Source organism: Brassica napus, chromosome A4, assembly GCF_020379485.1.
Source record: "Brassica napus cultivar Da-Ae chromosome A4, Da-Ae, whole genome shotgun sequence".
Classification (NCBI taxonomy): Eukaryota; Viridiplantae; Streptophyta; class Magnoliopsida; order Brassicales; family Brassicaceae; genus Brassica; species Brassica napus.
The window spans coordinates 20,333,207-20,357,709 of record NC_063437.1 but is presented as its reverse complement, the minus strand read 5'-3'; the positions used below and the strand labels follow the sequence as shown (position 1 = coordinate 20,357,709).

The window sequence follows — 24,503 nt, the reverse complement described above, 5'->3', positions numbered from 1 at the left end:
CTTAATCTTGGTATTAATCATGACGGACCATGTGGAGATCTTCATGCCTTGCACTTAATCAACCACGTACTTATTATTACACGTAACAAAAATACAAAACTTACTGCCAAAACAACCCCAAACACCACATAATAAACAATTAGAAAAAACCTAGCGTACGTACCTCCTAGGCCTTCTCACTATCGTTTACATATATTTCACGACACAACAATAATTGATCCAAAATATAAAATAATACGTCAATAAAGACATATTCATATTCTAAGAAGAAAAATACTGAGTTCTGGACCTCCGTTTTTGTCAGGATTCATCATGTAGAAAGCCTCCGAGTCACGACTCCCCACGACTCGTTCGAACCTACCTCTCATATACAACAACTCCCCAAGCTCCGTTCCACCACCGAAACCACCATCATCGGACACGTCATCAATACTCTTAGCCGTCGGAATTACTCCAGCTCCAACCGTAACCCTAGACACCGTGTTCAACACGCGCCAGTCCGACTCGGTACACGCGCCGCCACGGGACAGGGCGGCACCGCACTTCCTCCCGTTGCAATACATTGTCCACTTAGGCTCCTGGAAAAGCTTTGTCCCGGAACGGTGACGTTTCTCGCACTCCAACGCGATCCTGACGAGCCCTGACGCCATCTCTTTGACGAGAGTTGCCGTTGACATGGCTAAGTCCAAGAGCAAAGCCGGGTCGGATCTCGGACCGTACTGGACAGAGAACGTGACGTGGCCTCTCCTGTTATAGAGATAAGGATGTTATATTATAGATAGAGATAAACTCATGTTAGAGTTATCTAGATATACTCAATCCCCTTAGTTATGGGATCTCATTACTTGTATATAAACTCCACATCGTACATGAATACAACACACGCTTTATACTCATTACATGGTATCAGAGCCCAACGTTCTCTGACCTATTACGCTTCCGCATCCTAATCTCTACTCTCTTCAATCGCCATTGATCATCAACAATCATGGCCACTACCTCCTCTTCGTTATCTACTACTACCGCCGAAAGCAATGCTTCGGTTACTAATCCTTATTTTCTACATCCCTCCGACAACCCTGGAGCACTAATTACTCCGGTGATTCTCAAGGGAGATAACTACTCCGAATGGGCTACAGAATTCTGGAACTCTGTTCAAGCTAAGCAGAAGATCGGATTCTTAGATGGCTCAACTATTAAACCGTTAACGAATCCCGAACTAGCTCGCTGGACCGCTGCTAACTCCATGATCGTGGGTTGGATACGCACATCCATCGATCCACCAGTACGTTCTACAGTCAGTCACGTACCTGACGCTTTTCTACTATGGGAATCTCTCAAAAGTCGCTTCTCGGTCAAGAATAGCGTGAGAAAGCATCTACTTGAGGACGAAATCACAAATTGCAAACAGAACGGTGATTCAGTCCTCACCTACTATGGTCGCTTGTCCAAACTGTGGGAAGAAATTCAAAGTTTTAAATCTTCTCACAACTGCACTTGCGAAGCTTCCTCTCACATTGAAAAAGAACGAGAGGATGCTAAGGTTCATAAGTTCCTTTTTGGGCTTGATGAATCTCGCTTCAGCTCCATACGATCTCAAATTATTGATGAAGACCCACTTCCAGATCTCAACGTCGTCTACTCACGCGTGATCAGGGCAGAACAACATCTCCTCACCATGCGTGCAACAGAACAAAAACAGGATGTAGTTGGGTTCTCCGTCAAAGCTGATTCTCCGAGTGCAAACTCAATTTCATCTACCACTTCTCCTACAGCAACTCGCAGCCGTGATCCTAACAGGTACTGCACTCATTGCAACCGGAAAGGTCATGAGGCTTCGGAATGCTTTTTACTTCATGGTTACCCTGAATGGTTCGTGGAACAAGGTCGAAATTCTACTCAATCACAGCGTGGACGTGGCGGTCGCAACAACACTTCTGCTGGTCGCGGTCGTGGACGTTCCAACGCAACTCGTAATGCTTTAAACACCTTCTCTGGCAATACAGTGGCTTCATCAGATCAAATCTCAGCCTTGATCAATCTTCTTCAGAACCAACAATCTCAGCTCTCTACGGAACGTATGTCTGGTAATCCGTCTCTCACTGATGTTATCATTGATACAGGTGCTTCCCATCATATGACCGGAGACATTTCACTCCTTCGTGACGTACATGAGACTCTTCCATCGATGGTGAAATTTCCAGACGGACGTACATCAAAATCTACACTATCCGGCACTCTCTCATTGAACTCTCACTGTTCTTTGCTTGAAGTCTTATACGTTCCGGATTTTGATTGCACTTTAATCTCTGTCTCCAAACTACTCAAACAGACAGGATGTATTGCCATATTTACTGATACCTTATGCTTTTTGCAGGACCGTTTCTCGAGGACCCTGATTGGAGCAGGTGAAGAACGAGAGGGTGTGTATTACTTTACGGGGGTCACAGTGGCGCGATCTCATCGAACTGGAAAGGACAAATCTTCTTCTTCAGCACTTTGGCATCGGCGTCTTGGACATCCTTCCTACAATGCATTGTCTTCTCTACCGGTTTTAGATAATTTAGATTTTGATTTCTCTCCTACGGATTCTTGTGATACTTGTTTGCGTTCTAAACAAACTCGTGAGGTTTTTCCCGACAGTTCTAATAAAGCAGTTGCACCTTTTGATCTTGTTCATTGTGATGTTTGGGGTCCGTATCGCACACCAGCCTCGTGTGGTGCTGTCTACTTTCTAACTATTGTCGACGATTACTCTAGAGCAGTATGGATTCACCTTATGCTCGAGAAATCTGAAGTTGCTACAATACTCAAAAATTTCTGTGCCATGAGTGTTCGACAATTTGGTCGACCAGTTAAAACTTTCCGTTCAGACAATGGTACAGAATTCTTGGTTTTAAAATCATACTTTCGTCAAGAAGGAATTCTCCACCAAACCTCATCAGTTGATACTCCACAGCAAAATGGTAGGGTTGAGCGGAAACATCGCCACATTCTGAATGTTGCCCGTGCCTGTCTCTTCCAAGCCAACTTACCGGTCACGTTTTGGGGCCAATCTATTCTCACAGCCGCCCATCTCATAAACCGAACACCCACTAAGCTCCTGAACGGCCTCACTCCCTATGAACTCCTTCACGGTTCTCCTCCTAAGCACGATACTCTCCGAGTGTTTGGGTGCTTGTGTTATGCACAGCGTCGACCTCGCAGCTCAGATAAGTTCGCTGCTCGAAGTCGTAAGTGCCTCTTTGTTGGTTATCCGTACGGCAAGAAGGCATGGAATGTATACGATCTTGAAGATAATGTTTTCTTTACAAGACGTGATGTCGTGTTCTTTGAAGACCAGTTTCCCGGCTTACCTGCACCGCAAGCTTCTCCTACTATGCCCCAACCCGAACCTATAACGGATGATTACCTATCCCTACCTTCCAGTACTCAAGATAACGTGTTACCCACGTCTCCTAATACTACCATTACCACCCCTTCTACTACTATTCCTACGTCGTCAGGCACTGAACCAATACAACCGGAACCCATGATACAGTCCTCACCGTCCCAAATTGACGACGCGACTAACACTACGGTTCCTTCTACCACAACTTCATTATCTGCACCTCCATCTCCTATTGGATCTTCCCGCCCTTCTTCTGATAGTCAACCTCCTGCAGAACCACCTTCCCCTGGACTCACTGAAGTACTAGGTCGTGGTCATCGCCAGCGCACACCGTCAGTTCTTCTCAAGAACTACGTGGTCAACACTGTCGAAAGTAATACACACACTCCCGTTCCTACCGATTCTTCTTCAGGTTCCTCTACGGTCTCAGGTAACAGTCTATACCCCATTGCCAATTATGTATCTGACGTCAAGTTCTCTTCTAGCCATAAGGCTTTCGTTGCAGCAATCACTTCAGCTGTTGAACCGAAGAACTATGCTGAGGCTGTTGAACTTGAAGAATGGCGTGACTCGATGGTTGACGAACACACAGCCCATGTTCAAAATGGCACGTGGGAAGTTACTGACTTACCCCCGGGAAAGAAGGTGATTCAGAGTATGTGGCTCTACAAAATCAAATATCACGCCAATGGCAAACCTGCACGCAACAAATCCAGACTTGTCGCTTGTGGGAACCGTCAGCGCAAAGGCCTCGACTATACTGATACTTTTGCTCCAGTCGCGAAACCAACTACAGTTCGTGTCCTCTTAGCAGTTGCAGCAGCTAAACAGTGGGAAGTCCACCAGATGGACGTCCACAATGCCTTCTTACATGGAGATTTAGAAGAAGAAGTTTATATGAAACTTCCACAGGGCTTTCAAGGCTCTGATCCTACCAAGGTTGCTCGACTCAAGAAATCTATCTACGGCCTAAAGCAGTCTCCCCGATGCTGGTTCTCTAAACTCAGTACTGCTCTAAAAGCGTACGGCTTCACTCAAAGCAGACCAGACTACTCTCACTTTTCCTACATACGCGGCAAAGTTCATCTTCACATACTCATCTATGTTGACGACTTCCTCATCGCCTGCAATGACATGTCAACTCTACAGAAATTTAAGAACTATCTGTGCGAATGCTTTCACATGAAAGATTTGGGCAAGCTCAAGTATTTTCTCGGCATAGAAGTTGCTCGAAATAGAGAAGGGTTCTTCGTGTCTCAACGTAAGTACGCACTGGATATCATTGCTGATGCAGGGTTACTTGGGTGTAAACCAGTCGCAACTCCCATTGAACTCAATCACAAGCTCGCTCTCGCTAAAGGCACACCACTTGCTGACCCTGCACCATACCGCAGACTCGTCGGCCGCCTCATCTATCTCACATTTACTCGCCCAGAACTATCCTACTCCGTCCACATCTTATCTCAGTTCATGAAGCTTCCTCTTCAAGAACACTGGGACGCTGCTCTACGGGTCGTACGTTACTTAAAAGGGTGCCCCTCTCAAGGCATTCTCCTTAGCTCGGTCTCTGATTTACAGGTTACTGCGTACTGCGATTCCGACTGGAGCGCCTGCCCTCTCACTCGCAGGTCCTTGAGCTCGTACATTGTCCTCCTTGGTACTTCTCCTGTGTCTTGGAAAACCAAGAAACAGAATACCGTCTCGGCTTCCTCTGCAGAAGCAGAGTATCGGTGCATGGCGTACACGTTACGTGAACTCAAATGGCTAAAGCGCATGCTCCTCTCCTTCGGCATTTCTCATCCTAGACCAATGCGCTTGTTTTGTGATAGTCAATCTGCCATATACATTGCCCAGAACCCGGTCTTCCACGAGCGCACGAAGCACATAGAAAATGATTGTCACCAAGTGCGTGATGCACTCGAAGAAAAACTCATCACAACGGAACATATTTCAACAAAGGAGCAACCGGCAGATCTACTTACAAAGGCCTTGCCATCAACTACATTTACTTATCTTCTGTTCAAGCTGGGGATCCAAGACATCTCTCCTCCAGCTTGAGGGGGGATATAGAGATAAGGATGTTATATTATAGATAGAGATAAACTCATGTTAGAGTTATCTAGATATACTCAATCCCCTTAGTTATGGGATCTCATTACTTGTATATAAACTCCACATCGTACATGAATACAACACACGCTTTATACTCATTACACCTGTGTCCGTACAACGTTCCGGTGACTCTTCTCCCGAGGGAAGAGGATCCACCCCTGACGAGTGAGATCAGCTGGTTAGAGACGCTGGAGGTAGAAGATGGAGGAGAAGGAAGCGAGAGAACGTTGCATGTGGGGAGGTTAATGAGGTTCATGAGAGAACGTAAGAAGGATGGAAGCTTCACGGTGACTTTCACGGTTTTGTTAGTGGAAGAAGAGGAGGGGACTGGTCGGTGGGAGGAGGATGAGGAGGAGCAATTACGGCAGGGTACGAGGAAGAGTTCGTGGTGAGGGATGGTTGGGATCAAAGTGGTCGAGGAAGGTGAACGGGCGTGTAGGCCACGAGCCGGAGAGTTGGCCGGATTGATCTTGCTTGAGTTGAAGCTGAAGCTTCTTTGAAGAGCGAGTTCTTGATACTGCATCTTTTTATGATGTGTTTTATATATTTGTGGAAGGCGACAGAAAGAAAGCGGCCGACCAATGTGATTATGAGTGTGGCGAGGAGGTATGGTCGATTTGAGTGTCTATTTATAGACATTTTACATGAATATTTTAGAAGCATATATGAGTGATAATGTTATTTACTGCCTATCATGTGATGTGAGAGTTCCCCCCCTCAATAAAATAATGTTACTCGTAGGTTTTGTACTTTTGTTGGGTTCTTGAAGGTATTAGAAAACATAGAGCTAGTTTAACAATATCAAGATCACACTATTAGATATCTCCAACACTAATTTTGAAGATTCTTTACATTCAGAATTAAGTTATTTATTGGAGATGCTCTTGCTATACTGCTTGTTTAAAGCTGATATTGGCATGGGAAATGAGGTTTTTGGTGTATATTCTTTTTCATCATCTCAACCAAATTCAAATATTATGATTGATATGATTACACTCTATTAAGGCGTGTATTTATACACAACTATATAGTTTTTTTTTTGCCTGGCTATGAGATACTACGACTTTGTAGTTTGCTATACTAAGATTTAATTTCACCATCATCAAAGTCTGGCGTCCATCCTTTAACCCTAAACTGTCCATTGAGGTGGGTCAACGATGGACCAGGATGGATATTAGAGCCTTGTACACGTAGATACCTAATTAACTATCGGTTCATACACTAATTATTGTATACTCAAAAGAATGATTAGAGTAATCCAATGGGGATTTCTCAACATAAGTTTATAAAAATACATATTAGCATTAGTATTTGAGAAAAAGACTAGGATAGCACCAAACCAAGTTTTTGTTTCCAACATATAATCTGAAACTATAAAAAAAAATTATTTTTTTCATTTTTTATTTTATTTTTTATTTATTTATTTATTTAATTTTAAACCAAGGGTATTAGGGATATTTTACCCTTTAATGAATGTCATTTTTGTGATTTTCTATTTCTAGTGCTATTTTTGAGACATAAACTTCAAAATGTGCTATTATTGACAATTGTCCTTAGTATTTTGTGAGTATCTAAAAACTTCCATTAGCATGTTCTTTTATAAGTAAACCAACCGATAATATCTGATATTTTTGGAAACTCATGTTGAAAAACCTCCCTTGGCTTGTTCTTAGTTTTGGTATATCTTAGATATGGGAATTTGAATTCTAACTAAAGAAAAGAAACATGATAAATTTTAGAATTATATATTTTTGTAACTATACATTACACTCATGCACACATTAAATGTTTGTAACAATACATTACACCTACACACACATATATATGTTTGTAACAATTTATATTACACACAACTGACAGTTGACAAACACACATACACACATAGTTATGTGAATGGGCTAGTAAAATTTACCTGTGGGGGTATTTACAGCATTATTACAGCGCGAAGCTCGTTGAAATGAAAGAGTAAAAAAAAAAAAAAAGTAAAAACATTTAAATGATTTACTCCTTTTTAGTGTACAAACACATTAAATGATTTAAAAGCCAAAAAAAAAAAAGAAAAGTGAAATCCCCCAAAACCCTTTCTTCTGCTTTCTCCGAGACTAGACTGCTCACGCTCGAATCCACCACCAAGAGCGATGGCGAACGACCAAGAGATGAGTGGCTGGACCGATCTTCTCCACTCCTCTTCGAAGCTTCTGGAGCAAGCCGCTCCTTGCTCTCAGTTTCCTCCTCTTCAGGTTCTTCTTCCGCTTTCTCCCTCTCTGCTGATTTGAGATTAGTACACGATTTGATTTTGATTTTTGTTATCGCCTATCAGAGGAACTTGGATCAATTGGAAGCGTTATCGAAGAAGCTAAAGGCTAAAACGCTAAGGAACGAAGCTCCTTCTCAGTCTATTGCCGCCACTAGGTTTTAATCTCACTCTCTCTCTCTCTTTTTTTAATCCCTAAGGAGTAAGAAATGACTCTGTTGTCTTTTGTTATTTTGCAGACTACTCGCTCGGGAGGGAATCAATGCAGAGCAGCTAGCTCGTGATCTCAAGTCTTTTGAGTTGAAGGTGAATATTACTTTGTGTATTATGATGATCTCAAGTAGAATACACATAACTAGTTTTGTTTATACTTGAGGTTATACATAGCTTAATATTTTGTCAAACAAATCTCCTTCCTTCGTAGTTGCTTCTGTGTGAATTATGATGGTGTCTTGGTCTGTTTATTGGTATCTTAAGGTGTTGTAGTCGTAGTAGGCTTACACAACTCGTAGCTTGTCGCTTGCTTTTCAAATGTGGTTGTAATGTTTTCTTTCTTTGATACTCTTTAAAAGACGACGTTTGAGGATGTGTTCCCTGCCGAGGCTACGAGCGTTGAAGAATACCTGCAACAGGTAATCTTAATTGTCGATTGGTTACCAAAGTTTACTACTTTTATTGATTGGCGATGACGGACTGTTATGATGGGGGATGTTTTTTTATAGGTTCATGAAATGGCTATGGTTTCAGCTATACAGGAAGCTCAGAAGGATAACGTTCGAAGCTTTAATGACTACATGATGAAAGTGCTGGAGGTAAGGCTCTCCATATTTTCATTTTATATTTTATGCTTTCCTTCTTTTTCCTCCTAGTCATTTGTTTCTTCTTAGTTTTCTTTTGTACACAATGATTGATAAGTTAGTAGTTGTATGAAATAGAGGCGCTTATTTTGTTCTTTCCTACTTATTGGTTTTCTATACGAATTGCAGTATGCAACTACCTTTTGAAGGCGTTTTTGTTGTCTGGATTTTTTACTTATTGATATATAAGAAGGATGTGCATACTAATTTCCAAATATTGGATGTTGAATCTGAAATGACAGGAGGATTGGAGAAAAGAAAAGCGTGACTTCCTTCAAAGCCTTAGCAGAATATCAATGTTACCTAAAACGAATATGGTTGATGCAAGCAGAGAGGCTAATGCTGGTCAACTAGTGCCGGTGGCTTCGAGTTCTCGAGTATCATCGTCCACACTAGGGAAAGAGCTTGTGGCTCTGGCTAATATACCCATTCATGAGAAAAAAGCATACGTCTATGGAGAGGTTGTGAAGAAACTTAACATGTCAAGAGAACGAGGCTTGCCATTTAAAGTACGGATTTCTTATACCCTGTCTAGAAACTTAGTACTGGTTCAATTTGCTTAAGTTCATGTTTGATAAGTATAGCTGACTAATATTCATTTTCCTTAGCTACTTTTAGAATTGAAGTAGAATTCTTAGAATTTTTCATTCTGTAGAACTATACTTTACAATGATGATTTCCTTTGATGTAGCATCCATAAAACTGGCTACCCTCCTATAAATTTCCTGGTGAGCTTTATACTGATCCCAATTCATATTTTTTTTATAGCCCGCAATGTCTTTTAAGGAAGCTTATGAATCTCTTGGTGCTGAGGGAACTCATGGAAAATCAGTCAACATCCAGAAAATATGGCAGCTTGTTCAGGTAATATTTTGAACGGAAGCTATTTCGTTCAGTGAGAACACTCTCTAAAATCGTTCTATCTTTTTGCCTTTCTCAGTTTTGTTCAAATTACTTCTGATTGTTGACAAACGTTGTCCAGGCAATAACAGGTGAAGACTCAGCAGTTCGACAGGGTGTTTCCAAGAGGATGTCCCTCGCGATAGGTGCAAGACGTCATTTAGAACGTGGGCATGAGAAACATATAATGGACACAATTCAAAGTCACCCTACACAAGTATTCATTTCTGTCAAGTTTTTTATCTTTCTTTGTTCTTGATAATAACAGCTGATGTCTGAAATGATTCCTTTATTTTTCAATCCTATTCCAAGAGTGTTGGTAATCATTCTGACATGTGTCTTGCTTTCCTAATTGTGTTCTAGGCTGCTCTTGGTGGATCTGTTGGAAATTTGCAAAGAATTCGTGCTTTCCTTCGGGTTAGTGTCACAGACTTCGTAGAGCTTAACACGAATCATATGTTCAAACAGCTTTTTAGCTTTATCATTTCTTGTTTTTTTTACTTTACTCTGCAGATTCGTTTGAGAGAATATGGAATTTTAGATTTTGATTCACCTGATGCCCGTAGGCAGCCTCCTGTTGATACGACTTGGCAACAGGTTTTGGATTATTTTCCTTGTCCTCAACATTTAACTGAGATATTGAGATTTACATTGCTAACTTGCAGGCTTGTTTATATGGAATAACTGATATCTATCTCTTGAATCTCAGATATATTTTTGCTTGCGTACTGGGTATTATGAGGAGGCTAAAGAAATTTCTCGATCAACTCGGTCATCTCAACAATTTGCACCACTGGTAGGTGTTCTTATCTTAACATATTTTCAATAAGTTTGAAATCATCACTTCGGTTGCCTTTCCTTTTTGCAGCTTACAGAGTGGATTACAAAAGATGGTATGGTGGCTGCAGAGACTGCAGCTATTGCATCAGAAGAATGCGAGAAAATGCTAAGAATGGGTGATCGGTTGGGCAGAACCGCATATGACAAGAAGAAACTCCTACTCTACACCATCATCTCTGGTTCCCGCAGGCAAATCGAGCGCATTCTGAGGGATCTGTCTACACTCTTCAACACAATTGAAGACTTCTTATGGTTCAAATTAGCATGCATCAAAGACGTTGCTGGTGCATCTTCTTCATCTGTGGTCTTGAACGATGGCCTGGCGCCGTACAGTTTAGATGATCTCCAGACCTATCTCAATAAATTCGAGCCTTCATACTACACAAAGAACGGAAAAGACCCCTTGGTGTATCCATATGTTTTACTTCTCAGCGTTCAGTTGCTTCCTGCTATCATGCACTTATCCAAAGAAGCAGGAGAGGGAGGGTATAACATCGATGCTGTTCATATAGCTATCTCTCTAGTGGACCATTCTGTTTTGTCTGAAGGCTCTGGGACAGGACACAAACTCAGCGTGATGGACGCCAATGCTGAGGCATCTAGTATGGTTAGGCAATACGGGTCTATGTTTCTGCATCACGGGGATCTCCAGATGACAGTCGAGTATTACGCACAAGCTGCTGTTACTGTAGGTGGGGGGCACCTAGCTTGGTCTGGGAGAAGTAACACAGATCAACAGAGGCAGAGAAACTTAATGCTGAAGCAGCTATTGACTGAGATTCTCCTGCGAGAGGGTGGTATCTACTTTTTGCTTGGCGGAAGAGGCTCTGGCGAAGAAGGTCAGCTCGGAAGATTTTTCCCTGATTCTAGGTTAAGACAGCAGTTCTTGATCGAAGCTGCACATCAATGTCAGGAAGCTGGATTGTACGACAAAGTAAGTAAACATTGTTTGGAGCTTTAAGTCTTGTAAGAAAGCTTTTCACTGTGTTTTTTTTATTTTTTCAGTCCATAGAGATACAGAAGAGAGTGGGTGCTTTTGCATCTGCCTTGGAGACTATAAACAAGTGTCTATCTGAAGCCATCTGCTCCCTGGCACGTGGAAGATTAGATGGTGAAAGCAGAACATCAGGTCTTATTCTAGCAGGAAACGATATTCTCCAGACTTACAAATATTACCCTGAAGTCAGGTATATATTATTATTGATCTAAAACTTTGCTTCAAGGGGTTTGTTTTTCATTTTCCTCTCACAGTCTTCAGGAAGGAGAGCGAGTGATGGAACAAGAAACGATACTAAGAGAGCTGGAGGCAATACTATCGATCCACAAGTTGGCTAGACAAGGCAACCATATGGATGCTCTGAGGGAAATTGCGAAACTTCCGTTCCTAAATCTTGATCCTAGAGTGCCTGATGCAACAGCTGACGTGTTCCAGAGTGCGTCTCCTTACTTCCAGACTTGTGTCCCGGACCTGCTCAAAGTTGCGCTGACTTGTCTGGACAATGTACCTGATCCTGATGGATCAATCCGTGCTATGAGATCCAAGGTACATAAAATAATCAACATATTATCTTTTTTTTTTGGTTGTGTATTGCAATAACAAAGATTGCCATTGGGCAGATCGCTGGGTTTCTTGCAAGCAACACGCACAGGAACTGGCCTCGTGACTTGTACGAGAAGGTGGCTCGAAGCTTTTGAACATTTGTTTGTTGGACAGCCTATGTTGTCTTTAGTATGTTTTTATTCAGTTGAAATCATACTTTGGTCGAGTGTATTAAACATGCGCCGTTAGTACTATTCTGTAGTCATATTCAATTCATGTTGAGACACACACTGACTATGAAGGCTTATTGACACAATTTTGCAAGACAAACCATCATGCAATCCCTCTTGAGTTCGGTCTTTCCGACACATCATCAAAAGCGCCTGAAAGTGTTTCTCATAAGAATTGATGTTAACCGGTATCTTCCAAGCTCTGTTTTTTTTTCCACAGCAGCCTGAGCTTTGTTCCAGTGGAGATCTCTGTCCCTAAGAAGATGATTTGAGATCAAACCAAATACCCACTCTTTACGGATTAAGCTTTAATTTTAATATAAGCCCCCAAATAAACTGATAATTATCAGACACCAAAACCGAACCAAACGTTCGGTTTACTCTTTTTTTCTTCTTCTTTTTCTTCTGTTTCGTCGAGTCATCTGGGAGGAAGAAAGAGAGTAGTCGAGAGAGAGAGAGAGATGAGGAATAAGGTGAACTCGCTTCTGAAACGAGGGCTCAAAGTAGTTGGCGATGGCATGTTGCTCAACATAATCCAATCTGAACTCCGTCACGAAATCTCCAACCCTCGTTTCCTGGTAAAATTGCATCTTCCTCTCTCTCTCTCAGTGATCTAATCTCATCTGTAAAGTTTCAATTTTTAATGTATCTAATTTGTTGTCTGATCGCTTAAACCCCAAAAGTTCAAATTTTGATCAACCACGTGTTTTGATTTTCACTTCTTTTGTTGTGTCTGAAACCACCCACCAGGGCGTTGAGACAGGTAAGCTAGGGGGTTTCAAGCTGGATTGGGATTCTCCGGGAAACAGAGACATTGTCCTGAGGAGACGGTTTGATTCAGGGGAAGAGGTTGTGGTCTCTGCTTTACTACAACAGGAGCCCATTGATGATGCTGATGATATAGCGTTTCCAAGGGGAGCTGTGGCTAAAGTTTGTATCAGTAAGCCTAGTCTCAGCTCTGTCTTGCAGTTTGATTGCCGGGTTTTAGAAACGGGTCGTGGAAGTTCTGATTTTGAGATTGAGAGAGCTTTTTATATCCGCTCTTTGTGTGGTTCTTCACCTAACGGAGGGGAGTTTTTCAGGTAAAAAGATGATAATATCAATCTTTGTTACTGCTCTTTAGTGTTCTAAGTTCCTCTTTTAATGGCAAATTCATTAAGTGGCGGTTTGGTTCTTATGATGTGTATGTTTAGGACTATTGTTTCTTAACTAGATAGAAGAATCCTTAGGTGATAAGCTTGTGTTTTGTATATATTGGCAAAGAAGAAGACAGTTATAGTGAATTTAGAGTCTTGTTGTTGAATCTATTTCTTTTTTTTTAGATCCATAATTGTTTTTTTTTTAATATGAAATTGTAAAAAGATATCAGAGCTTCTTGTTTTGGTTGTGTAGTACATTAGATCCGAGACTACAGGATGCTTTGAAGCAGTACCTAACATCCAAGGGAATCCGTGAAGGACTAACGAATTACATCTTGTGTCATCTGAACAAGAAGGAGCAGGAGCAGTACGTTAACTGGTTACACAAGCTTGAATCGACAGTGTCACACTCTCTGAAGCCGTGAGGTGTTCAACTCCATTTGTTCATTTGTTTTTTTTTTTACCTTCTTATTCTTCTTGGAGTTTTTTTTGCAATGGCAATGATCTTGAGATTAGCATAATCAGCTTTGCCATGGTTTTTGTTTTAGGGAGAGTTTATTGACAAAATATATGTTAACTGGTGAATTCCAAACAAAATGGGACAAGAAAATCTTATGCTTTTGAGGTTTGCTCTTCGATTTATGTGTGAATTAATAGTTCATTGCAATACAAATATAAACACTAAAAGTATGACTTCTTATAAGAATGATCTCTAAGCCTCTAAAGTTTCTCAATTTGTGGGGTTACTTTTCTGGTTGTTCTTTTCACATACAAGAAATATAATCTCCTGACCAAAGGTTTTGGTGACAATTTGAAGTATAAAAACTACTGAACCGAAAATGTCTTTGTTTTTTCTTTACCATAGCAGTAAAAGTTAAAAACGAAATGAATAAAAACAAATCTTCACCAAGAAAAAAAGTCTAATAATAAGAACAGAAAATTCAGACAATGGCAGCAGCGCCAAGTGCTCTGATTCATCCACAGTCCACAAGTTGGGGCAGTATTTTTTTTATAAAGTCGATTATTTATTGATAGAGAACTAAAAACGACATGTTTTTTTTTCCAGTCAATTGTTACATTTTTCAATGTTAATACTATTAAAACTGCCGAATCTTGGACGAATATTGAGTATGTGTAAACGTATAGTTAAAGCATCATATAATTTTTAAACCAACAGTTCCTATTTAAAGTAGTACTCTTCTATAGTACAAGCAGAATCAGAAGAAAAACACAAGAGGAAGAGAAAATGATGTATATAGGAATATATTCTCCTCTCTTTTACAGTTTTACTCATTTGCTTTGTAGATATTTTAATTTCTGTCTTTTGAACTTTTAATCAACCTTCTTTTCTGATCTTTTTCATAGAAAAAAACTTAAAAAATGTTGTCTTCTTATTTCAGACTGGTGAAAACAAATGAATTTACAGTTAAAACTTCTTTTTTTTTTAAGAAGAAGAGTTAAACTTAATGCTGCTAACTGAAGAGAATCACTTAAAATTTTAAAACCAGACAAAGTCTTGATAATGTTGCATGAATCACATTTTTTTTTGGCTAAAACAAAAAAAAAACTTATGTTACTACATAATAGACGTATAATAATTGTCGTTTATGGAGTGTATTAGTTTAATCACTCTCGGAAACATAAATATTGATATCGTTATTAGCTTACTCACGTGACATAACATCATAGATAAGTAAAAAAAATTAATCAAAAGCATAGATCTTGAGGTCGTTGCAAACAAATAAATATCAAACGTATGTGGAGGACGGAAAGTAAAAAAGATAATAATATTCGTCCGGGTCGGATCAAATTTGATAATAAAGATCCTTTTTTATTATCCGAATAAAAACGAATGAAGCTAAGCCACATGGGCCTTACCCGAGTACACGATCCGATTAATCCGGGTCGGGTTTGGGTCAGCTATAAAAAGCAACTTCTCAATCGTAACAAGACACAGTCCTCTCCCTCTCTCTCTCTCACTCACTCTCAGCAGCTGCTAAGAGTGAAGAACATGTCGAATTTGCTAAGGGATTTTGAGGTGGAGGCGAAGAATCCGTCGCTGGAAGCGAGGCGGAGATGGAGGTCAGCAGTCTCCGTCGTGAAGAACCCTGCTCGTCGTTTCCGTAACATCCCCGACCTCGATAAGCGAGCTCAGAACGAGACCAAGAGGCACCAGATCCAGGTTTCGAATCCCTTCCTCCTCATCCACTTTTTTAATTTATTTATTTTCTTTCACGATTCTGTTTTTTTTCTTCGTGATGGAATAATAATACTGTTATTTGTGACTCTTATGTTTTTGCTCTTATGGCGGAAACTATTTAAGAAAATGTTCTTGAATAATTAATTATTCTCATCACTCATGGTGACACTTAAAAGCAGGGCCGGTCCTGGCCAAGCCGGATGAAACATTTCAAGCTTATTTTCGATTCAAACCCGTAAATTTGTAAAAAAAAATATATTTTAAATTACCAAACTATAAAAATTCTTTTTAAACCGTTTATAACCTCCAAAATCTCGGGGTCGGCCTTGTTCAAAAGTTAAAACTCCTTTTAAAAAACTAATTAATCAACAAAAAGAACTAATTAATCAAACTCTATAATCACCATTGTTGGCTCTTTTCTTTGTTGCTTGGCCATTGATGAACAGAAAGAAAGGACTACAACATACATTTCCTTGTTATTTTTCAAAGTCTAATCAAATCAAATCTTTTTCTTACTTTGATCTTTCAACACTTTTTATCTGCCAAACTTTTTTGTCTTTTTTTTTCTTTTTATCAGGTAAACAAAAGGAGTTTTTACTTTTCTCTAATGATAGTCATGAAAATATCTCTTTACAGTTCTTTATGTAGTCAGTCAATACGCATCATACATCGGTCGTTTAAGGTAGTAATATAAAAAAAAACTGCTAGCTTTATATACTTGGATGACCAAGAAATGGAGACTTTAAACAAGACTCATGAAGATATATGAATTAGGGATAATGATTAAAAAAATATCCTAACGTTTGAATTATTATTTTCGGGCGCTATAAAATTCTCTGAAGAAAACACAATTTGCCAACACACATGATGATGACATGCTTTAATGTCTTCGACTATGTTTACAAAATGGATAATTTCTTGTCCCTACCTTAAGAAAGATGAGCCAGTTTTTGAAAGGCCAGCAAAAGTCTGCCCCTTTTAAGGTCTTACTATTCTTGGCCATCTTTAGCGACTGAATCCAAACACCAAAGGACGCATTCTAGTATCAGTACATGTGATTTTTGTTATGAAATCCCCACTGTTTATTTTCTTTTAAATCAATTTTATTTTTAGAGTTTTGTTTTGTGTGTGTTTGGTATGAGTAGGACAGTGTCTTTGACTTCTTGTGTGCAATCATTTAAGGAAGGAAGTTGCTAGGAAACTTCGCAGGTTTGTTTCATAAGGTTCTGACAAAGATATCAATTTTATCTTTCCACTTGTATAAACCAAATGAAGTGGCATTTTTGTAGGGTCTTTTGGATATGAGCTCATGTTCTTTTTTCTTTTTCCTTTTGGTCATTTTTCATTTCGTATTGAAATCTAATCTCATTTCAGTTCTTAGGAAAAATGTTTTATAATCAATGATTGAGTAAAATATATTACAGCTACAATCATTATTTAGTGGGGAGTGATAAACAGTCAGACCTTTTAGCTACATTAATCCTGGTTTGAGCTTCAATTTTCAAAGACCTTTTAGCTACATTATTTGGTAGCTTTGTTTTGTTAATTCAGTGATATAATGGACGTCCAAAAATAATTAGAGGGTGTTGCAGAGAGCTTGACTCTGTTATATGATGATGCAAAATGAAAATTGAGTAAATAAATGGATCTTTTTGGCTATTTATCCGGCGTATGTTGATTGCATCACGGAAACTGTTTGATCTTTCTTCAGTTACATGTATGACCAAAGAATCCCATGTTGTGGTAGTTAGTCTATCTGTCAAGTAACTCACTTTGTTTTGTTCATGAGCAGGAAAAGCTCCGAGTTGCTTTCTATGTACAAAAGGCAGCTCTTCAATTCATTGGTGGTAAGATATCCACTCCTGAAATTTACCACAGAAGCATGATTTACCAATTGGAGACGACTTAGTTATGTCTTTTTTTCTGTAGCTGCTGGTCGGCCGGAATACAAGCTCACAGATGAGGTTAAGGAAGCTGGATTCTCTGTGGAACCAGATGAGCTTGCATCTATGGTTCGGAATCATGACACTAGGGGCCTGGCAAACAATGGTGGAGTTGTAGCGCTTGCAAAGAAAGTATCTGTATCTGATCTCAATGAAGGCGTTAAATCGAGTGAACTCTCCATCAGGGAAAAGATCTTTGGAGAAAATCGTTACGCAGAGAAACCACCGAGGTCGTTCTTGATGTTTGTCTGGGAGGCTCTCCAAGACATAACCCTCATCATCCTTATGGTCTGCGCTGTAGTATCAATAGGCGTTGGTGTTGCCACCGAAGGGTTTCCAAAGGGAATGTACGATGGGACAGGGATTTTGTTGAGTATACTCTTGGTCGTCATGGTTACTGCCATCAGCGACTACAAGCAGTCTCTGCAGTTCATAGACTTGGACCGAGAGAAGAAGAAGATCATTGTTCAGGTCACTAGGGATGGGACTAGACAAGAGATCTCCATCCATGACTTGGTTGTGGGAGACGTGGTTCATCTCTCTATTGGTGATCAAGTTCCAGCTGATGGGGTTTTCATATCCGGATACAACTTGGAGATAGACGAGTCAAGCTTATCAGGAGAGAGCGAGCCCTCTCATGTGAATAAACAGAAGCCTTTTCTTCTCGCGGGAACCAAAGTTCAAAACGGTTCAGCAAAGATGCTGGTGACGACTGTTGGCATGAGGACCGAGTGGGGGAAGCTGATGGAAACGCTGGTTGATGGTGGAGAAGACGAGACTCCTCTCCAGGTGAAGCTAAACGGGGTTGCAACGATCATCGGCAAGATTGGTTTAAGCTTCGCTGTGCTTACGTTTTTGGTGTTGTGCGTAAGGTTTGTCTTGGAGAAAGCAACGGCTGGTAGCTTCACCAACTGGTCCTCCGAAGATGCGCTGACGCTGCTCGACTACTTTGCAATCTCTGTAACCATCATCGTCGTTGCTGTACCTGAAGGTTTGCCGTTGGCGGTGACTTTAAGCTTGGCGTTTGCTATGAAGAAGCTGATGAGTGACAGAGCACTTGTGAGGCATCTGGCTGCTTGTGAGACTATGGGTTCTGCGACTTGCATCTGCACTGATAAGACAGGGACCTTAACTACCAACCACATGGTGGTCAACAAAGTGTATATCTGTGATAAGGTTCACGAGAAGCAAGAGGGGAGTAAAGAAAGCTTTCAGCTGGAGCTACCAGAAGAAGTGCAGAGCATTCTCTTACAAGGCATCTTTCAGAACACTGGCTCTGAAGTTGTTAAGGATAAAGACGGAGACACTCAGATCCTGGGATCACCAACAGAAAGAGCAATACTCGAGTTCGGTTTGCTTCTAGGTGGGGACTTTGGAGAGCAGCGTAAAGAGCATAAGATACTCAAGATCGAGCCGTTCAATTCCGACAAGAAGAAGATGTCTGTTCTTATAGCTCTCCCCGGAGGTGGTGCACGTGCTTTCTGCAAAGGTGCATCTGAGATAGTGTTGAAGATGTGCGAGAACGTTGTGGATTCGAATGGAGAAACCGTTCCATTAACCGAGGAGCTTATTGAGAATATCTCTGACGTCATTGAAGGTTTTGCCTCGGAGGCTTTGAGAACTCTCTGCTTGGTGTACAAAGATCTTGATGAAGCTCCGAGTGGAGATCTTCCTGATGGAGGCTATACGATGGTAGCAGTTGTTGGAATCAAGGATCCAGTACGCCCTGGTGTTAGGGAAGCTGTGCAGACTTGTCAAGCTGCTGGAATCACCGTTCGTATGGTCACTGGAGATAACATAAGCACAGCTAAAGCGATTGCAAAGGAGTGTGGTATATTCACTGAAGGAGGTTTAGCTATAGAAGGTTCGCAGTTCAGGGACTTGCCTCCTCACGAGATGAGAGCCATTATACCGAAGATTCAGGTAATGGCTCGGTCTCTGCCATTGGACAAGCATACTCTAGTCAGCAACTTGAGGAAAATTGGAGAGGTGGTTGCAGTGACTGGAGACGGAACAAACGATGCACCTGCGTTGCATGAAGCAGACATTGGACTTGCAATGGGGATAGCTGGAACAGAGGTTGCTAAAGAGAACGCTGATGTGATCATAATGGACGATAACTTCAAAACTATAGTGAACGTGGCTAGATGGGGACGTGCTGTGTATATAAACATTCAGAAGTTTGTTCAGTTCCAGCTAACTGTTAACGTCGTTGCTCTCATCATCAACTTCGTCTCTGCTTGCATCACAGGGTCTGCTCCACTCACTGCTGTACAATTGCTTTGGGTCAACATGATCATGGACACACTCGGTGCGCTAGCTTTAGCCACAGAGCCTCCTAACGAAGGTTTAATGAAACGTCCACCAATCGCTAGAACCGCAAGCTTCATCACCAAAACCATGTGGAGAAACATCGCCGGTCAAAGCGTGTACCAGTTGATCGTCTTGGGAATTCTCAACTTCGCAGGCAAATCTCTTCTCGATCTCAATGGTCCGGACTCAACAGCTGTTCTGAACACAGTCATCTTCAACTCCTTTGTCTTTTGCCAGGTACGTACACACTCCAACAACAAAAAAAAAAACTAACCCAAGCAATGATATATGAGAAAGTCTTAATGGTGTATAATATCAAAACAGGTGTTCAACGAGGTGAACAGCCGTGAGATTGAGAAGATAAATGTGTTCACGGGAATGTTCGATAGCTGGGTGTTCACTGGCGTAATGGTTGTGACAGTTGTCTTTCAAGTGATCATAGTGGAGTTTCTTGGTGCGTTTGCTAGCACCGTTCCTCTGAGCTGGCAGCATTGGTTACTATCAATCTTGATAGGATCGTTGAGCATGATTGTAGCTGTTATCCTCAAATGCATACCCGTTGAGTCTTCTCATCAACATCATGATGGCTACGATTTGCTTCCTTCTGGTCCTTCCTCTTCCAATTCCGCATGATACCATTTCAATGTTTTTTGCTTGTTATCAGGACAGTGATTCCAAATATGTAAGATACTGCAGATTCTTGTTTTTTTTTTTACCACGGATCCAGTTTTGTGTGTTTACCAAATCCTCTACTCCAACTTGTGGTTCTCTCTCTGTGTTCTTATCGTTGCTCTTCTTAGGCAATAATTGAGATTCATTGCGATCTTAGATAGCTTCAGGTCCAAGGTAAGTGACGTGAGGAGATAACCTATCATTTTTGCCTATTAGAAAAACATGTACAATGGATGTGATCTAACATAAAATACTAGAATTCTATAGCAATATGGCTAACTTCAATGTAAATATATGTTATTAATTAGCAAGATTATAGAATATTGCAATATGAAATTGATGGAGAACAATTCAGGTTATTCATTAACAAAATAAACATTGCATGTGGCTTTATACTGTATATATAATGGCATTTGCATGACAATTCTATGTTTTCTGAGGAACATGTTTGACAATGAGCAATTAGAATGACACTAAATAAAAAATACAATGTTTGAATGTTATCTTTCAGCTAAAATACAGTCGATTTTCTATGAAGTATGAATATTTGTGGATCTACGTAAAAGATCGATTTAAGTGGAACGTTATTTATCATCAAGTTCAATCAAATTAAATAATATCTAAGAGAGATTGCTTGATTGATTAGTACGTAGATCCACCAACCACAAACATTGATAACATCTACTTTAAATTTTCGTGTATAGTTAGAAGTTAGAACATCTAATTAGATATGTCATTTGTATGTATATCATCGTTTCACTATTGGAGTTGTACATCTATAGTTTTACGCAAAGTTAACGCGTATTCGTTGAATTCTATAAAGTTAGGATGACATTTATTATTGAAGAACAGTGCAGGTATTAATTAAAAATAAAACATTGCATTAACAAACTCTATGTTTTTTCTGAGAAAAATGCTTGACACCGATCAATCAGCTAGGTATGTCATATACGTAATTAAATCCATTTTCTTTCTCATTTTAGCAGCTGTGTCTATAGTTGACGCGTAGTCGTTGAATTAAATGTAGTTAGGATGATGGCATTTTATCATTTTTAGCTCAATAGATGTGAAATAAAAGTCACATAACATAAATAGTAATCATTCCATCTCAGTTCCTCAAATCAAAATGTAAAAAAGTATTCGGCTCTCATTGTCTTCTACGTATACATGTAAAAGAAAACACGTCGAGTAAAGGTGGAAAGAATATTAAACTTTGCCTAATTACCTTTCTAAAAAGTCATAACTATTCCATAATACTTTTTGAAAAGTGCTTACGTCATAATAAAAAAAAACTCTTACTATTTATCAGCATTGCATTGAAAACATACTTTCTATTTTCGGAAATATAAATACTTTAGCATTAATTTTAAAAACATTAATGTAATCTTTGTCACGCGGATGATGAAAAAATCTTTGGGAAAAGAAAACAAATGTACGACGTCAGATGTCAGTCCAATAATCCGCGGGACCCGCACATTATTACGCTTTTACCCCTACTCTCCAGCCGTTGGATCATAAAAGCCCATCATCTTAAATACACAACGCGAGCCCACAACGACCACAGAGGAACATTTATTCCTTGTACAGACGGAGACTACGGTCAAACGAAAGTCAACAAATCCAACGGCTGAGATCAAAGCTTAAGTGGTCCCCAAGAGAATCTAAAACGGCAAAAACGGGGAAACGCTTTTCCCTCCACGCGCCTCCGTTGGTTAGCCATTTGTAAGTCACCCCGTTCACCGTTTTACTCTCTCTCTCTCTCTCTCTCTCTCTCTCTCTCTCTCTATATAGTAGTAGAGTGTGTTCGTCACTTTCACTCTCTCTCTCTCTCTCTTCTCTCACCGACCTTCTCGAGAACCCTAGAGAGAAAAAAAGACACAAACTTTGGAAGATCCAACGGCGGAATTTTTCAAGAATTGACGTCGGGAGTGTTTTCTCCGGTATGGGTTTGGACCATTCTTCACTCTTTGGCTGTAAAGTTTGGTTCTTTATGTTCCTTTAGTGAGAAATGTGGAGACTTTACAGGATGAAGTTTGGGGCTTTACGGTTGTAGCTAAAACATGGATGATGATGATGTTGATGATCTCTGGGGTCCGCCACTTGGTACTGTTTTTAATTTTTATACTGTTTGTTTCTTTGTTGGCTTGTGACTTGTTTTTTTACTTGTTAGTGGTGAAAGACGATGCCTTTCGTAAGCCTCCTCCTCTGCGTGGTTGTGAGTTTTGGTTTGATTTCAGAACAGGTTTGAGCTTGAATTGTTGTGTCTTTGTTTAAGATTCTGTATCAATCGCTGAGAGTTTTTCCTTTTTGGGTGGTTTTGGTAGATGTGCTTGAAGAAAGTTTCCAGATTGAGAGATATTGTGAGATAGTGTGGGCGATACTGAACGAGAAGAAGCAAGTTGCTGAGCTAGTAGGCTCTTCTGATTCGGTAAGAGGCTTTAATCTGATTTTGATTTTTGTCTGAAAAAATGTCTCTGGTCTTTTGTAATTTTATATTCACGTTTGTTGTGTGTGTGTTACAGGACAAGACCTTAAGTGCTGCTACTCTTCCTGATGCTGACACAAGCTCTGCTAAATCTTCTCTAGACGAAGATGAGAACACATCTAGTATCAGCGATGCTAAGACTAGTGAGACCAAAGATTCCACTAATGACACTGAAGAAGCTGACCTGGAAGCAAGGTTAAAGCCTCAGGAGACAGCAGCTAATGACGCAATAACAGTTGAGGTCAGTTTAAAGCTTTTTTTTTCCTTTTCTGAATCCGTATTCATGGGATGGGATTGTTTGTAGTGAAGTGCTGTGTTGTTTTCTTCAATGATGGACAGGTTGCAGAAGATGGAGATACTCCTCCTTGTAGCCCTGTGTTGGCTTTGGCAAGCACGATTGAGGAAGCTGAGGAACATTCTTGTTCTTCCTTTGTTACTCACCAAGCCCTGGAGAACAAATCTCCATCTGCTATAAGCCAAGAGAACAATGAAAGTTCCACTTTGAAGCCATTGGTTGAGAGCAGAGAGAAGGCAAATGCTGAAGATGGACATATACTGAAGGATCAGCAGCAGAAGCAGAAGCAAAATGAGAGCTTGCAAGACATAGAAACTGCTTCTGAACCTTTTACCACAGAGTCTCTCTTAGAAATGTGTGAAGAACCGGAGAAAAGCAAAAGATCAATAATCCCTGAAGCTGTGATGAAGACCGTTGTTGTTAAGGAAGAGCCGATCATAAACATGCTTACTGAGGCAAGGATCAAGAAGGCAGAGGAGAGCTTGAATCCTCCTCCTGGGTCAGTAGTCCTAATCAAGAAGAGGAAGAGACATTCTAACACAAGCTTGATCAGATACACTAAGCAGAAAGGTCCAAGTGTTCCTCTACCGCTTTCAGCTTCAACGCTTGATTTGATAGACAGAATCAGACAAAGAGGAGGTGGGAAGAAAACCATCATGGGTGGAGAAGAAGAACCAGTGATCTTAATAAGCGAGTTGCACGACAAGACAGGGAAGGAGCTAAGAAGCATAGCGAAGGAGCTGAAAGTAACACGTTACTATAAGATGAATAAAGAAGATCTGCTTCAACACTGTATCATGCAGCTAAAACTGAAGCCTAACCGATTGCAATGAGCAGAGAGTAGAGCCATAACCATCTCTCAAGTATAGTTAACATTAGAGCTTACAGAAGAATCCTTCTCTTTGTGTTTCTTGGATTCAATGGTATAACCATCAGCTTGTATAAATCACATGGAGCTTGCTTAGTCTAAAGTAGAAATGCTTATTGAGATATATATATATATATGAAGTTTATATTTTCTTAGTATAATCTTTTAGCATCTTGTGATGAGTATCTTGTAGAGTGTCTTCAAAATTAGGACATGATTCAACAATCTACTTCCTGCTATGGTGACAAATGCAATGACAATTTATAGGTTTCATGGATCACATAGACTACCCCCTCCATTTTCCATTTCATATCAAGTGTCATTGTATAATAATTTTTTTGTTTCAAAATAAATGTTTTAGAATTTCAATAAAAATATATATTAATTTTATTCTCTAATTTATTTTTCTATTGTTTGAAATATGATTAGATATATAAATAATGATGTTATTATTTAGAAAATAT

The 24,503-nt window shown here is 40.1% G+C and overlaps 5 protein-coding genes across 5 annotated transcripts; 4 read left to right on the top strand and 1 right to left on the bottom strand.

Annotated features, from left to right (window-relative positions):
* On the bottom strand, positions 1-6,621 carry LOC106450299 (protein MIZU-KUSSEI 1-like). The gene is made up of 2 exons (XM_048778687.1): positions 5,608-6,621; positions 1-747 (listed from the first exon to the last, which is right to left on the bottom strand). The coding sequence occupies exons 1-2, from the start codon at positions 6,024-6,026 to the stop codon at positions 255-257; spliced, it is 912 nt and encodes a 303-aa protein (XP_048634644.1). The 5' UTR covers positions 6,027-6,621; the 3' UTR covers positions 1-254.
* A 910-nt stretch (positions 6,622-7,531) lies between these two features.
* On the top strand, positions 7,532-12,224 carry LOC106447555 (nuclear pore complex protein NUP93A-like). The gene is made up of 15 exons (XM_013889504.3): positions 7,532-7,743; positions 7,824-7,915; positions 7,997-8,063; positions 8,330-8,389; positions 8,480-8,569; positions 8,857-9,123; positions 9,383-9,478; positions 9,597-9,731; positions 9,878-9,931; positions 10,028-10,111; positions 10,224-10,310; positions 10,383-11,288; positions 11,360-11,541; positions 11,606-11,897; positions 11,972-12,224. The coding sequence occupies exons 1-15, from the start codon at positions 7,642-7,644 to the stop codon at positions 12,047-12,049; spliced, it is 2,592 nt and encodes an 863-aa protein (XP_013744958.2). The 5' UTR covers positions 7,532-7,641; the 3' UTR covers positions 12,050-12,224.
* A 188-nt stretch (positions 12,225-12,412) lies between these two features.
* Positions 12,413-13,882, top strand: LOC106450298. Its single transcript, XM_013891944.3, has 3 exons — positions 12,413-12,702; positions 12,875-13,206; positions 13,517-13,882. Exons 1-3 carry the CDS (start codon positions 12,586-12,588, stop codon positions 13,686-13,688), a joined length of 621 nt encoding a protein of 206 aa, XP_013747398.2. The 5' UTR covers positions 12,413-12,585; the 3' UTR covers positions 13,689-13,882.
* Positions 13,883-15,185: 1,303 nt separating this feature from the next.
* Positions 15,186-20,491, top strand: LOC106447554 (calcium-transporting ATPase 4, plasma membrane-type). Its single transcript, XM_048778686.1, has 4 exons — positions 15,186-15,445; positions 17,256-17,310; positions 17,393-19,956; positions 20,044-20,491. Exons 1-4 carry the CDS (start codon positions 15,275-15,277, stop codon positions 20,350-20,352), a joined length of 3,099 nt encoding a protein of 1,032 aa, XP_048634643.1. The 5' UTR covers positions 15,186-15,274; the 3' UTR covers positions 20,353-20,491.
* Positions 20,492-21,984: 1,493 nt separating this feature from the next.
* On the top strand, positions 21,985-24,200 carry LOC106447553. The gene is made up of 6 exons (XM_013889501.3): positions 21,985-22,331; positions 22,417-22,494; positions 22,562-22,633; positions 22,716-22,819; positions 22,914-23,117; positions 23,216-24,200. Exons 2-6 carry the CDS (start codon positions 22,452-22,454, stop codon positions 24,002-24,004), a joined length of 1,212 nt encoding a protein of 403 aa, XP_013744955.2. The 5' UTR covers positions 21,985-22,331; positions 22,417-22,451; the 3' UTR covers positions 24,005-24,200.
* Positions 24,201-24,503: the final 303 nt, after the last annotated feature.

Excerpts from the sequence above, each read along its gene's own strand:
- LOC106450299 (XM_048778687.1), bottom strand. The coding sequence starts at position 6,026 with ATGCAGTATCAAGAACTCGCTCTTCAAAGAAGCTTCAGCTTCAACTCA. Across the intron at positions 748-5,607 it reads GGAACGTTGTACGGACACAG|GAGAGGCCACGTCACGTTCT; the intron begins GTGTAATGAGTA and ends TCTCTATAACAG.
- LOC106447555 (XM_013889504.3), top strand. The coding sequence starts at position 7,642 with ATGGCGAACGACCAAGAGATGAGTGGCTGGACCGATCTTCTCCACTCC. Across the intron at positions 10,112-10,223 it reads TTGATACGACTTGGCAACAG|ATATATTTTTGCTTGCGTAC; the intron begins GTTTTGGATTAT and ends CTTGAATCTCAG. Across the intron at positions 11,898-11,971 it reads TCCGTGCTATGAGATCCAAG|ATCGCTGGGTTTCTTGCAAG; the intron begins GTACATAAAATA and ends GCCATTGGGCAG.
- LOC106450298 (XM_013891944.3), top strand. The coding sequence starts at position 12,586 with ATGAGGAATAAGGTGAACTCGCTTCTGAAACGAGGGCTCAAAGTAGTT. Across the intron at positions 12,703-12,874 it reads TCTCCAACCCTCGTTTCCTG|GGCGTTGAGACAGGTAAGCT; the intron begins GTAAAATTGCAT and ends ACCACCCACCAG. Across the intron at positions 13,207-13,516 it reads AACGGAGGGGAGTTTTTCAG|TACATTAGATCCGAGACTAC; the intron begins GTAAAAAGATGA and ends TTGGTTGTGTAG.
- LOC106447554 (XM_048778686.1), top strand. The coding sequence starts at position 15,275 with ATGTCGAATTTGCTAAGGGATTTTGAGGTGGAGGCGAAGAATCCGTCG. Across the intron at positions 15,446-17,255 it reads CCAAGAGGCACCAGATCCAG|GAAAAGCTCCGAGTTGCTTT; the intron begins GTTTCGAATCCC and ends GTTCATGAGCAG. Across the intron at positions 17,311-17,392 it reads AGCTCTTCAATTCATTGGTG|CTGCTGGTCGGCCGGAATAC; the intron begins GTAAGATATCCA and ends TTTTTTCTGTAG.
- LOC106447553 (XM_013889501.3), top strand. The coding sequence starts at position 22,452 with ATGGATGATGATGATGTTGATGATCTCTGGGGTCCGCCACTTG. Across the intron at positions 22,634-22,715 it reads TTGGTTTGATTTCAGAACAG|ATGTGCTTGAAGAAAGTTTC; the intron begins GTTTGAGCTTGA and ends TGGTTTTGGTAG. Across the intron at positions 23,118-23,215 it reads ATGACGCAATAACAGTTGAG|GTTGCAGAAGATGGAGATAC; the intron begins GTCAGTTTAAAG and ends AATGATGGACAG.